At 47.8% G+C, this 15056-nt stretch overlaps 1 protein-coding gene across 1 annotated transcript; it reads right to left on the bottom strand.

The window, feature by feature from the left end:
* Positions 1-2088: 2088 nt before the first annotated feature.
* On the bottom strand, positions 2089-3680 carry LOC121844420 (steroidogenic acute regulatory protein, mitochondrial-like; the record flags this gene model as incomplete). Its single annotated transcript, XM_042314475.1, has 3 exons — positions 3566-3680; positions 2440-2571; positions 2089-2228 (listed from the first exon to the last, which is right to left on the bottom strand). Coding segments are annotated over exons 1-3 (336 nt in total), but the record flags the coding sequence as incomplete, so codon positions are not given.
* Positions 3681-15056: the final 11376 nt, after the last annotated feature.

Genomic DNA, 15056 nt, shown 5'->3' with positions numbered 1-15056 from the left:
GTGACCAATAACATCTGTTAAATATGTGTATATGTGACCAATAACATCTATTAAATATGTGTATATGTGACCAATAACATCTGTTAAATATGTGTATATGTGACCAATAACATTTCAATTTGATTTGATATGCACATTACTGGTACAAGGTTTCCATGGTAATAGCTATTTAGATCAAGTTTTCCTAAATGTCAAAAGTAACGGAAAGAGAACGTTTGGATATGTGGCATCAGTATGCAGCTTTACAACACACAGATTCAGAAAGTTAAGTCTCTTATGAGAGACTGTCAGTAGATATGTGGCATCAGTATGCAGCTTTACAACACACCGTTTCAGAAAGTTAAGTCTCTTATGAGAGACTGTCAGTAGATATGTGGCATCAGTATGCAGCTTTACAACACACCGTTTCAGAAAGTTAAGTCTCTTGTGAGAGACTGTCAGTAGATATGTGGCATCAGTATGCAGCTTTACAACACACCGTTTCAGAAAGTTAAGTCTCTTATGAGAGACTGTCAGTAGATATGTGGCATCAGTATGCAGCTTTACAACACACCGTTTCAGAAAGTTAAGTCTCTTGTGAGAGACTGTCAGTAGATATGTGGCATCAGTATGCAGCTTTACAACACACCGTTTCAGAAAGTTAAGTCTCTTATGAGAGACTGTCAGTGGAAGAGCTGCTTTTGGAACAGCTACTGGGATCCTTATTAAATAACTAATAACACATTTTGGTTCTGGGTTCTGAGATGATGGAAAGTGTATTTTCTCCCACAAGGCAAAACGTTTCCTACTTCACTAAATTGAATGCAGTTGCTTTGGATCAGAACGTCTGATAATTGACTAAAATGTAAAATGTTAGAAAGTTTGAAATTGTGGCAACAGTACGCAGCACGAAGTGCCCATGTCAATTATATTTGAAGGGTTTTGAAGACAGAATACCGTGGTAATAGCTATTCAGATCATCTTGTCTTTTATGACAGTTTGGTGGTTTGACATCAGTACAAGGTTTCCATGGTAATAGCTATTCAGGTCATCTTGTCTTTTATGACAGTTTGGTGGTTTTGGCATCAGTACAAGGTTTCCATGGTAATAGCTATTCAGATCATCTTGTCTTTTATGACAGTTTGGTGGTTTGACATCAGTACAAGGTTTCCATGGTAATAGCTATTCAGGTCATCTTGTCTTTTATGACAGTTTGGTGGTTTTGGCATCAGTACAAGGTTTCCATGGTAATAGCTATTCAGATCATCTTGTCTTTTATGACAGTTTGGTGGTTTGACATCAGTACAAGGTTTCCATGGTAATAGCTATTCAGATCATGTACCCCCCTTTGTCTTATATGACAGTTTGGTGGTTTGACATCAGTACAAGGTTTCCATGGTAATAGCTATTCAGATCATGTACCCCCCTTTGTCTTATATGACAGTTTGCTCTTTTGGCATCAGTACAAGGTTTCCATAGCAATAGCTATTCAGATCATGTACCCCCCTTTGTCTTAAATGACAGTTTGCTGTTTTGGCATTAGTACATGGTTTCCATGGTAATAGCTATTCAGATCATGTACCCCCCTTTGTCTTATATGACAGTTTGCTGTTTTGGCATTAGTACATGGTTTCCATGGTAATAGCTATTCAGATCATGTACCCCCCTTTGTCTTATATGACAGTTTGCTGTTTTGGCATTAGTACATGGTTTCCATGGTAATAGCTATTCAGATCATGTACCCCCCTTTGTCTTATATGACAGTTTGCTGTTTTGGCATCAGTACAAGGTTTCCATGGCAATAGCTATTCAGATCATGTACCCCCCTTTGTCTTAAATGACAGTTTGCTGTTTTGGCATTCGTACATGGTTTCCATGGTAATAGCTATTCAGATCATGTACCCCCCTTTGTCTTAAATGACAGTTTGCTGTTTTGGCATCAGTACAAGGTTTCCTAGCTATTTGTGGAGATTGAAAAGATATGCATGAACACAGGGAGCAACATATTTTAAAGGGGCATCACAGGATAGTTTGACAAAAATCTATCTACAAATCCCAGATTGCCTCTTTAATCAACGATGATGTATGGATGTATGGATGATGCACTACCTCTGTGAGTTCTGTTTTCCATCCATTCTTATCGTCAACAATGTCCAGAGCCTTGGTCAGCGCCTCGTGCCCACTCCTTATGTACAGCAGCTCCTCCTCTTTCAACGGGACTGGGTTGACTACCTCTCTTCTGGAGCTCTCTGTAACAAGTTTACAAGTTTACACAGCAGCACTGCTTGATTGAGTTCTAATTGGAGTTGTTTAATATTCAATGGTCAGTACAAGTGATAGTAAAAAGTAATGCCCTTTGAAAATAGGTAATTATATCTAGGTTAAGGGCAGTTTGTGCTCTTTGTAAAATAATAATGTCATTGAAAATGTGTGTAATTTGTGTATCATCGTCAGGCTTACCACTGTGTTGAGGCTGAACGGTGCCAGTTTGCCAACCCATATGGCTGGTCCATGCTGGTAGTTGGCTCTGCCCATTCCTCTGCATGTGAGCTAGCTCCTGGCCAATCGCTGCGATAGCTAGCCGTTGCAGTCCTGTCGTAGGATCACAATAATAACAACAGTCAGACCTCATTTGTAGAGCACATTTCATATAGCCTGGTCCCAGATCTGTTGTCTCCTACTGTAGCCTGGTCCCAGATCTGTTGTCTCCTACTATAGCCTGATCCCTGGTCTGTTGTCTCCTACTATAACCTGGTCCCAGATCTGTCTCCTACTATAGCCTGGTCCCAGATCTGTTGTCTCATACTATAGCCTGATCCCAGGTCTGTTGTCTCATACTATAGCCTGATCCCAGGTCTGTTGTCTCCTACTATAACCTGGTCCCAGATCTGTTGTCTCCTACTATAGCCTGGTCCCAGATCTGTTGTCTCCTACTATAGCCTGATCCCAGGTCTGTTGTCTCCTACTATAACCTGGTCCCAGATCTGTTGTCTCCTACTATAGCCTGGTCCCAGATCTGTTGTCTCCTTCTATAACCTGGTCCCAGATCTGTTGTCTCCTACTATAGCCTGGTCCCAGATCTGATGTCTCCTACTATAGCCTGGTCCCAGATCTGTTGTCTCCTACTATAGCCTGGTCCCAGATCTGTTGTCTCATACTATAGCCTGATCCCAGGTCTGTTGTCTCCTAGCATGACACAGACGGCCACTCAGGCTGCATTTGATCCATTCTGCAAGTCAAAGTGCTGTACACTTTGATGAGGACTTCTCAGCATTTCTCTCCACAAACTAAGACTACTACTAAGTCACAGCCAAGCAAGACGCCATAGTATTAACAGCAACAATACATAACTCCATCCAGCTGCACGTGCACTGGCTGGTCCCAGATCTGTTTGTGCTGTCTTACAATGACCATAGGAGGGAGTTGGCAAGGCAGCACAAACTGATCTGGGACAAGGCTATGTGCTTCTCTCCAGGCCTGCATCCAAAATGCCCCCCTGTAGTGCCCTGGTCAAAAGTAATGCACTATATAGGGAATAGGGAGCCACGTAGGACACACCCAAGATGATATAGTTGTCTGTTTTTACCTGCCATGGTCCTGAGGTGAGGGTAGGAGATTCCACAGCAGAGCTTCACCACAGCAGGCAGCATACTGTAACGTCGGTGACAGCGACGGCAGCTGGAGTGTGCCAGGCTCCAGACTTTATAGGACCTCTGAAGGACAAGAGAGGAGATAAGGGGATGGGTTAGAGGATAGGATTGTAAACTGAATTCTGGCCCCAAGGTTGCTGTTAGAGAGAGACACACACACACACAGCTGCTACCATTAGAGGTATTTTATGTGTGGTTCTAAAAAAGGAGAGAATAAATGAGGATCCCATGTATACAATAATAATCCACGACCATTATCAGAATGACAAGTCTACATATAGGCTGTATTCTAGTGAAGGTTCATCCTATATAACTACTGCAGAATGACAAGTCTACATATAGGATGGCCTGTATTCTAGTGAAGGTTCATCCTATATAACTACTGCAGAATGACAAGTCTACATATAGGATGGCCTGTATTCTAGTGAAGGTTCATCCTATATAACTACTGCAGAATGACAAGTCTACATATAGCCTGTATTCTAGTGAAGGTTCATCCTATATAACTACTGCAGAATGACAAGTCTACATATAGGCTGTATTCTAGTGAAGGTTCATCCTATATAACTACTGCAGAATGACAAGTCTACATATAGGATGGCCTGTATTCTAGTGAAGGTTCATCCTATATAACTACTGCAGAATGACAAGTCTACATATAGCCTGTATTCTAGTGAAGGTTCATCCTATATAACTACTGCAGAATGACAAGTCTACATATAGGCTGTATTCTAGTGAAGGTTCATCCTATATAACTACTGCAGAATGACAAGTCTACATATAGGATGGCCTGTATTCTAGTGAAGGTTCATCCTATATAAAAGTATATTCTATTCATATACTGGTCATACGCACCATTGTATAGACACACGCCCCTCGGGAACCCATACACATCTACATCTACATATACATAATACACCATAAGACTGAGAACCTAGCTGAGCAGGAGACTGAGATCCTAGCTGAGTAGGAGACTGAGAACATAGCTGAGCAGGAGACTGAGAACATAGCTGAGTAGGAGACTGAGACCCTAGCTGACAGGAGACTGAGAACCTAGCTGAGCAGGAGACTGAGAACATAGCTGAGCAAGAGACTGAGAACCTAGCTGACAGGAGACTGAGAACATAGCTGAGCAGGAGACTTAGAACCTAGCTGGCAGGAGACTGAGAACCTAGCTGAGCAGGAGACTGAGAACCTAGCTGACAGGAGACTGAGAACCTAGCTGAGCAGGATACTGAGAACATAGCTGACAGGAGACTGAGAACCTAGCTGAGTAGGAGACTGATAACCTAGCTGAGCAGGAGACTGAGAAACTAGCTGAGCAGGAGACTGAGAACATAGCTTAGCAGGAGACTGAGAACATAGCTGACAGGAGACTGAGAACCTAGCTGAGCAGGATACTGAGAACATAGCTGACAGGAGACTGAGAACCTAGCTGAGTAGGAGACTGATAACCTAGCTGAGCAGGAGACTGAGAAACTAGCTGAGCAGGAGACTGAGAACCTAGCTGAGCAGGAGACTTAGAACCTAGCTGAGCAGGAGACTGAGAACCTAGCTGAGCAGGAGACTGAGAACATAGCTGACAGGAGACTGAGAACATAGCTGACAGGAGACTGAGAACCTAGCTGAGCAGGATACTGAGAACATAGCTGACAGGAGACTGAGAACCTAGCTGAGCAGGAGACTGAGAACCTAGCTGAGCAGGAGACTGAGAACCTAGCTGAGCAGGAGACTGAGAACATAGCTGAGCAAGAGACTGAGAACCTAGCTGACAGGAGACTGAGAACATAGCTGAGCAGGAGACTTAGAACCTAGCTGGCAGGAGACTGAGAACCTAGCTGAGCAGGAGACTGAGAACCTAGCTGAGCAGGAGACTGAGAACCTAGCTGAGCAGGAGACTGAGAACCTAGCTGACAGGAGACTGAGAACCTAGCTGAGCAGGATACTGAGAACATAGCTGACAGGAGACTGAGAACCTAGCTGAGCAGGATACTGAGAACATAGCTGACAGGAGACTGAGAACCTAGCTGAGCAGGAGACTGATAACCTAGCTGAGCAGGAGACTGAGAAACTAGCTGAGCAGGAGACTGAGAACATAGCTGAGCAGGAGACTGAGAACCTAGCTGACAGGAGACTGAGAACCTAGCTGAGCAGGATACTGAGAACATAGCTGACAGGAGACTGAGAACCTAGCTGAGCAGGATACTGAGAACATAGCTGACAGGAGACTGAGAACCTAGCTGAGCAGGAGACTGATAACCTAGCTGAGCAGGAGACTGAGAAACTAGCTGAGCAGGAGACTGAGAACATAGCTGAGCAGGAGACTGAGAACATAGCTGACAGGAGACTGAGAACCTAGCTGAGCAGGATACTGAGAACATAGCTGACAGGAGACTGAGAACCTAGCTGAGCAGGATACTGAGAACATAGCTGACAGGAGACTGAGAACCTAGCTGAGTAGGAGACTGATAACCTAGCTGAGCAGGAGACTGAGAAACTAGCTGAGCAGGAGACTGAGAACCTAGCTGAGCAGGAGACTGAGAACCTAGCTGAGCAGGAGACTGAGAACATAGCTGACAGGAGACTGAGAACATAGCTGACAGGAGACTGAGAACCTAGCTGAGCAGGATACTGAGAACATAGCTGACAGGAGACTGAGAACCTAGCTGAGCAGGATACTGAGAACATAGCTGACAGGAGACTGAGAACCTAGCTGAGTAGGAGACTGATAACCTAGCTGAGCAGGAGACTGAGAAACTAGCTGAGCAGGAGACTGAGAACATAGCTGAGCAGGAGACTGAGAACCTAGCTGAGCAGGAGACTGAGAACCTAGCTGAGCAGGAGACTGAGAACCTAGCTGAGCAGGAGACTGAGCACATAGCTGACAGGAGACTGAGAACATAGCTGAGCAGGAGACTTAGAACCTAGCTGGCAGAAGACTGAGAACCTAGCTGAGCAGGAGCCTGAGAACCTAGCTGAGCAGGAGACTGAGAACATAGCTGAGCAGGAGACTGAGAACATAGCTGACAGGAGACTGAGAACCTAGCTGAGCAGGAGACTGAGAACCTAGCTGACAGGAGACTGAGAACCTAGCTGACAGGAGCTTGAGAACATAGCTGACAGGAGACTGAGAACCTAGCTGAGCAGGATACTGAGAACATAGCTGACAGGAGACTGAGAACCTAGCTGACATGAGACTGAGAACCTAGCTGACAGGAGACTGAGAAACTAGCTGAGCAGGAGACTGAGAACCTAGCTGAGCAGGAGACTGAGCACATAGCTGAGCAGGAGACTGAGAACATAGCTGAGCAGGAGACTGAGAACATAGCTGAGCAGGAGACTGAGAATATAGCTGACAGGAGACTGAAATCCTAGCTGAGTAGGAGACTGATAACCTATCTGAGCAGGAGACTGAGAACCTAGCTGAGCAGGAGACTGAGAACCTAGCTGAGCAGGAGACTGAGAACATAGCTGACAGGAGACTGAGAACATAGCTGACAGGAGACTGAGAACATAGTTGAGCAGGAGACTGAGAACCTAGCTGACAGGAGACTGAGAACCTAGCTGACAGGAGACTGAGAACCTAGCTGAGCAGGAGACTGAGAACCTAGCTGAGCAGGAGACTGAGAACCTAGCTGAGCAGGAGACTGAGAACCTAGCTGACAGGAGACTGAGAACCTAGCTGACAGGAGACTGAGAACATAGCTGACAGGAGACTGAGAACCTAGCTGAGCAGGATACTGAGAACATAGCTGACAGGAGACTGAGAACCTAGCAGACAGGAGGCTGAGAACCTAGCTGAGCAGGAGACTGAGAACCTAGCAGACAGGAGGCTGAGAACCTAGCTGAGCAGGAGACTGAGAAACTAGCTGAGCAGGAGACTGAGAACCTAGCTGAGCAGGAGACTGAGCACATAGCTGAGCAGGAGACTGAGAACATAGCTGAGCAGGAGACTGAGAACATATGTGACAGGAGACTGAGAACATAGCTGAGCAGGAGACTGAGAACATAGCTGACAGGAGACTGAGAACATAGCTGACAGGAGACTGAGAACCTAGCTGAGCAGGATACTGAGAACATAGCTGACAGGAGACTGAGAACCTAGCTGAGCAGGAGACTGAGAACCTAGCTGAGCAGGAGACTGAGAACCTAGCTGAGCAGGAGACTGAGAACATAGCTGAGCAAGAGACTGAGAACCTAGCTGACAGGAGACTGAGAACATAGCTGAGCAGGAGACTTAGAACCTAGCTGGCAGGAGACTGAGAACCTAGCTGAGCAGGAGACTGAGAACCTAGCTGAGCAGGAGACTGAGAACCTAGCTGAGCAGGAGACTGAGAACCTAGCTGACAGGAGACTGAGAACCTAGCTGAGCAGGATACTGAGAACATAGCTGACAGGAGACTGAGAACCTAGCTGAGCAGGATACTGAGAACATAGCTGACAGGAGACTGAGAACCTAGCTGAGTAGGAGACTGATAACATAGCTGAGCAGGAGACTGAGAAACTAGCTGAGCAGGAGACTGAGAACATAGCTGAGCAGGAGACTGAGAACATAGCTGACAGGAGACTGAGAACCTAGCTGAGCAGGATACTGAGAACATAGCTGACAGGAGACTGAGAACCTAGCTGAGCAGGATACTGAGAACATAGCTGACAGGAGACTGAGAACCTAGCTGAGTAGGAGACTGATAACCTAGCTGAGCAGGAGACTGAGAAACTAGCTGAGCAGGAGACTGAGAACCTAGCTGAGCAGGAGACTGAGAACCTAGCTGAGCAGGAGACTGAGAACCTAGCTGAGCAGGAGACTGAGAACATAGCTGACAGGAGACTGAGAACATAGCTGGCAGGAGACTGAGAACCTAGCTGAGCAGGATACTGAGAACATAGCTGACAGGAGACTGAGAACCTAGCTGAGAAGGATACTGAGAACATAGCTGACAGGAGACTGAGAACCTAGCTGAGTAGGAGACTGATAACCTAGCTGAGCAGGAGACTGAGAAACTAGCTGAGCAGGAGACTGAGAACATAGCTGAGCAGGAGACTGAGAACCTAGCTGAGCAGGAGACTGAGAACCTAGCTGAGCAGGAGACTGAGAACCTAGCTGAGCAGGAGACTGAGCACATAGCTGACAGGAGACTGAGAACATAGCTGAGCAGGAGACTTAGAACCTAGCTGGCAGAAGACTGAGAACCTAGCTGAGCAGGAGACTGAGAACCTAGCTGAGCAGGAGACTGAGAACATAGCTGAGCAGGAGACTGAGAACATAGCTGACAGGAGACTGAGAACCTAGCTGAGCAGGAGACTGAGAACCTAGCTGACAGGAGACTGAGAACCTAGCTGACAGGAGACTGAGAACATAGCTGACAGGAGACTGAGAACCTAGCTGAGCAGGATACTGAGAACATAGCTGACAGGAGACTGAGAACCTAGCTGACATGAGACTGAGAACCTAGCTGACAGGAGACTGAGAAACTAGCTGAGCAGGAGACTGAGAACCTAGCTGAGCAGGAGACTGAGCACATAGCTGAGCAGGAGACTGAGAACATAGCTGAGCAGGAGACTGAGAACATAGCTGAGCAGGAGACTGAGAACATAGCTGACAGGAGACTGAAATCCTAGCTGAGTAGGAGACTGATAACCTATCTGAGCAGGAGACTGAGAACCTAGCTGAGCAGGAGACTGAGAACCTAGCTGAGCAGGAGACTGAGCACATAGCTGACAGGAGACTGAGAACATAGCTGAGCAGGAGACTTAGAACCTAGCTGGCAGAAGACTGAGAACCTAGCTGAGCAGGAGACTGAGAACCTAGCTGAGCAGGAGACTGAGAACATAGCTGAGCAGGAGACTGAGAACATAGCTGACAGGAGACTGAGAACCTAGCTGAGCAGGAGACTGAGAACCTAGCTGACAGGAGACTGAGAACCTAGCTGACAGGAGCTTGAGAACATAGCTGACAGGAGACTGAGAACCTAGCTGAGCAGGATACTGAGAACATAGCTGACAGGAGACTGAGAACCTAGCTGACATGAGACTGAGAACCTAGCTGACAGGAGACTGAGAAACTAGCTGAGCAGGAGACTGAGAACCTAGCTGAGCAGGAGACTGAGCACATAGCTGAGCAGGAGACTGAGAACATAGCTGAGCAGGAGACTGAGAACATAGCTGAGCAGGAGACTGAGAACATAGCTGACAGGAGACTGAAATCCTAGCTGAGTAGGAGACTGATAACCTATCTGAGCAGGAGACTGAGAACCTAGCTGAGCAGGAGACTGAGAACCTAGCTGAGCAGGAGACTGAGAACATAGATGAGCAGGAGACTGAGAACATAGCTGACAGGAGACTGAGAACATAGCTGACAGGAGACTGAGAACCTAGCTGAGCAGGAGACTGAGCACATAGCTGAGCAGGAGACTGAGAACATAGCTGAGCAGGAGACTGAGAACATAGCTGAGCAGGAGACTGAGAACATAGCTGACAGGAGACTGAAATCCTAGCTGAGTAGGAGACTGATAACCTATCTGAGCAGGAGACTGAGAACCTAGCTGAGCAGGAGACTGAGAACCTAGCTGAGTAGGAGACTGATAACCTAGCTGAGCAGGAGACTGAGAAACTAGCTGAGCAGGAGACTGAGAACCTAGCTGAGCAGGAGACTGAGAACCTAGCTGAGCAGGAGACTGAGAACCTAGCTGAGCAGGAGACTGAGAACATAGCTGACAGGAGACTGAGAACATAGCTGACAGGAGACTGAGAACCTAGCTGAGCAGGATACTGAGAACATAGCTGACAGGAGACTGAGAACCTAGCTGAGCAGGATACTGAGAACATAGCTGACAGGAGACTGAGAACCTAGCTGAGTAGGAGACTGATAACCTAGCTGAGCAGGAGACTGAGAAACTAGCTGAGCAGGAGACTGAGAACATAGCTGAGCAGGAGACTGAGAACCTAGCTGAGCAGGAGACTGAGAACCTAGCTGAGCAGGAGACTGAGAACCTAGCTGAGCAGGAGACTGAGCACATAGCTGACAGGAGACTGAGAACATAGCTGAGCAGGATACTGAGAACATAGCTGACAGGAGACTGAGAACCTAGCTGACATGAGACTGAGAACCTAGCTGACAGGAGACTGAGAAACTAGCTGAGCAGGAGACTGAGAACCTAGCTGAGCAGGAGACTGAGCACATAGCTGAGCAGGAGACTGAGAACATAGCTAAGCAGGAGACTGAGAACATAGCTGAGCAGGAGACTGAGAACATAGCTGACAGGAGACTGAAATCCTAGCTGAGTAGGAGACTGATAACCTATCTGAGCAGGAGACTGAGAACCTAGCTGAGCAGGAGACTGAGAACCTAGCTGAGCAGGAGACTGAGCACATAGCTGACAGGAGACTGAGAACATAGCTGAGCAGGAGACTTAGAACCTAGCTGGCAGAAGACTGAGAACCTAGCTGAGCAGGAGACTGAGAACCTAGCTGAGCAGGAGACTGAGAACATAGCTGAGCAGGAGACTGAGAACATAGCTGACAGGAGACTGAGAACCTAGCTGAGCAGGAGACTGAGAACCTAGCTGACAGGAGACTGAGAACCTAGCTGACAGGAGCTTGAGAACATAGCTGACAGGAGACTGAGAACCTAGCTGAGCAGGATACTGAGAACATAGCTGACAGGAGACTGAGAACCTAGCTGACATGAGACTGAGAACCTAGCTGACAGGAGACTGAGAAACTAGCTGAGCAGGAGACTGAGAACCTAGCTGAGCAGGAGACTGAGCACATAGCTGAGCAGGAGACTGAGAACATAGCTGAGCAGGAGACTGAGAACATAGCTGAGCAGGAGACTGAGAACATAGCTGACAGGAGACTGAAATCCTAGCTGAGTAGGAGACTGATAACCTATCTGAGCAGGAGACTGAGAACCTAGCTGAGCAGGAGACTGAGAACCTAGCTGAGCAGGAGACTGAGAACATAGATGAGCAGGAGACTGAGAACATAGCTGACAGGAGACTGAGAACATAGCTGACAGGAGACTGAGAACATAGCTGAGCAGGAGACTGAGAACATAGTTGAGCAGGAGACTGAGAACCTAGCTGACAGGAGACTGAGAACCTAGCTGACAGGAGACTGAGAACCTAGCTGAGCAGGAGACTGAGAACCTAGCTGAGCAGGAGACTGAGAACCTAGCTGAGCAGGAGACTGAGAACCTAGCTGAGCAGGATACTGAGAACATAGCTGACAGGAGACTGAGAACCTAGCAGACAGGAGGCTGAGAACCTAGCTGAGCAGGAGACTGAGAACCTAGCAGACAGGAGGCTGAGAACCTAGCTGAGCAGGAGACTGAGAAAGTAGCTGAGCAGGAGACTGAGAACCTAGCTGAGCAGGAGACTGAGCACATAGCTGAGCAGGAGACTGAGAACATAGCTGAGCAGGAGACTGAGAACATATGTGACAGGAGACTGAGAACATAGCTGAGCAGGAGACTGAGAACATAGCTGACAGGAGACTGAGAACATAGCTGACAGGAGACTGAGAACCTAGCTGAGCAGGATACTGAGAACATAGCTGACAGGAGACTGAGAACCTAGCTGAGCAGGAGACTGAGAACCTAGCTGAGCAGGAGACTGAGAACCTAGCTGAGCAGGAGACTGAGAACATAGCTGAGCAAGAGACTGAGAACCTAGCTGACAGGAGACTGAGAACATAGCTGAGCAGGAGACTTAGAACCTAGCTGGCAGGAGACTGAGAACCTAGCTAAGCAGGAGACTGAGAACCTAGCTGAGCAGGAGACTGAGAACCTAGCTGAGCAGGAGACTGAGAACCTAGCTGACAGGAGACTGAGAACCTAGCTGAGCAGGATACTGAGAACATAGCTGACAGGAGACTGAGAACCTAGCTGAGCAGGATACTGAGAACATAGCTGACAGGAGACTGAGAACCTAGCTGAGTAGGAGACTGATAACCTAGCTGAGCAGGAGACTGAGAAACTAGCTGAGCAGGAGACTGAGAACATAGCTGAGCAGGAGACTGAGAACATAGCTGACGGGAGACTGAGAACCTAGCTGAGCAGGATACTGAGAACATAGCTGACAGGAGACTGAAAACCTAGCTGAGTAGGAGCCTGATAACCTAGCTGAGCAGGAGACTGAGAAACTAGCTGAGCAGGAGACTGAGAACATAGCTGAGCAGGAGACTGAGAACCTAGCTGAGCAGGAGACTGAGAACCTAGCTGAGCAGGAGACTGAGAACCTAGCTGAGCAGGAGACTGAGCACATAGCTGACAGGAGACTGAGAACATAGCTGAGCAGGAGACTTAGAACCTAGCTGGCAGAAGACTGAGAACCTAGCTGAGCAGGAGACTGAGAACCTAGCTGAGCAGGAGACTGAGAACATAGCTGAGCAGGAGACTGAGAACATAGCTGAGCAGGAGACTGAGAACCTAGCTGACAGGAGACTGAGAACCTAGCTGACAGGAGACTGAGAACATAGCTGACAGGAGACTGAGAACATAGCTGACAGGAGACTGAGAACCTAGCTGAGCAGGATACTGAGAACATAGCTGACAGGAGACTGAGAACCTAGCTGAGCAGGATACTGAGAACATAGCTGACAGGAGACTGAGAACCTAGCTGAGTAGGAGACTGATAACCTAGCTGAGCAGGAGACTGAGAAACTAGCTGAGCAGGAGACTGAGAACATAGCTGAGCAGGAGACTGAGAACCTAGCTGAGCAGGAGACTGAGAACCTAGCTGAGCAGGAGACTGAGAACCTAGCTGAGCAGGAGACTGAGCACATAGCTGACAGGAGACTGAGAACATAGCTGAGCAGGATACTGAGAACATAGCTGACAGGAGACTGAGAACCTAGCTGACATGAGACTGAGAACCTAGCTGACAGGAGACTGAGAAACTAGCTGAGCAGGAGACTGAGAACCTAGCTGAGCAGGAGACTGAGCACATAGCTGAGCAGGAGACTGAGAACATAGCTAAGCAGGAGACTGAGAACATAGCTGAGCAGGAGACTGAGAACATAGCTGACAGGAGACTGAAATCCTAGCTGAGTAGGAGACTGATAACCTATCTGAGCAGGAGACTGAGAACCTAGCTGAGCAGGAGACTGAGAACCTAGCTGAGCAGGAGACTGAGCACATAGCTGACAGGAGACTGAGAACATAGCTGAGCAGGAGACTTAGAACCTAGCTGGCAGAAGACTGAGAACCTAGCTGAGCAGGAGACTGAGAACCTAGCTGAGCAGGAGACTGAGAACATAGCTGAGCAGGAGACTGAGAACATAGCTGACAGGAGACTGAGAACCTAGCTGAGCAGGAGACTGAGAACCTAGCTGACAGGAGACTGAGAACCTAGCTGACAGGAGCTTGAGAACATAGCTGACAGGAGACTGAGAACCTAGCTGAGCAGGATACTGAGAACATAGCTGACAGGAGACTGAGAACCTAGCTGACATGAGACTGAGAACCTAGCTGACAGGAGACTGAGAAACTAGCTGAGCAGGAGACTGAGAACCTAGCTGAGCAGGAGACTGAGCACATAGCTGAGCAGGAGACTGAGAACATAGCTGAGCAGGAGACTGAGAACATAGCTGAGCAGGAGACTGAGAACATAGCTGACAGGAGACTGAAATCCTAGCTGAGTAGGAGACTGATAACCTATCTGAGCAGGAGACTGAGAACCTAGCTGAGCAGGAGACTGAGAACCTAGCTGAGCAGGAGACTGAGAACATAGATGAGCAGGAGACTGAGAACATAGCTGACAGGAGACTGAGAACATAGCTGACAGGAGACTGAGAACATAGCTGAGCAGGAGACTGAGAACATAGTTGAGCAGGAGACTGAGAACCTAGCTGACAGGAGACTGAGAACCTAGCTGACAGGAGACTGAGAACCTAGCTGAGCAGGAGACTGAGAACCTAGCTGAGCAGGAGACTGAGAACCTAGCTGAGCAGGAGACTGAGAACCTAGCTGAGCAGGATACTGAGAACATAGCTGACAGGAGACTGAGAACCTAGCAGACAGGAGGCTGAGAACCTAGCTGAGCAGGAGACTGAGAACCTAGCAGACAGGAGGCTGAGAACCTAGCTGAGCAGGAGACTGAGAAAGTAGCTGAGCAGGAGACTGAGAACCTAGCTGAGCAGGAGACTGAGCACATAGCTGAGCAGGAGACTGAGAACATAGCTGAGCAGGAGACTGAGAACATATGTGACAGGAGACTGAGAACATAGCTGAGCAGGAGACTGAGAACATAGCTGACAGGAGACTGAGAACATAGCTGACAGGAGACTGAGAACCTAGCTGAGCAGGATACTGAGAACATAGCTGACAGGAGACTGAGAACCTAGCTGAGCAGGAGACTGAGAACCTAGCTGAGCAGGAGACTGAGAACCTAGCTGAGCAGGAGACTGAGAACATAGCTGAGCAAGAGA

The sequence above is a fragment of the Oncorhynchus tshawytscha genome, unplaced genomic scaffold (assembly GCF_018296145.1).
Source record: "Oncorhynchus tshawytscha isolate Ot180627B unplaced genomic scaffold, Otsh_v2.0 Un_contig_7592_pilon_pilon, whole genome shotgun sequence".
NCBI classification, from domain to species: Eukaryota; Metazoa; Chordata; class Actinopteri; order Salmoniformes; family Salmonidae; genus Oncorhynchus; species Oncorhynchus tshawytscha.
This window is presented reverse-complemented; position numbering and strand designations above follow the sequence as displayed.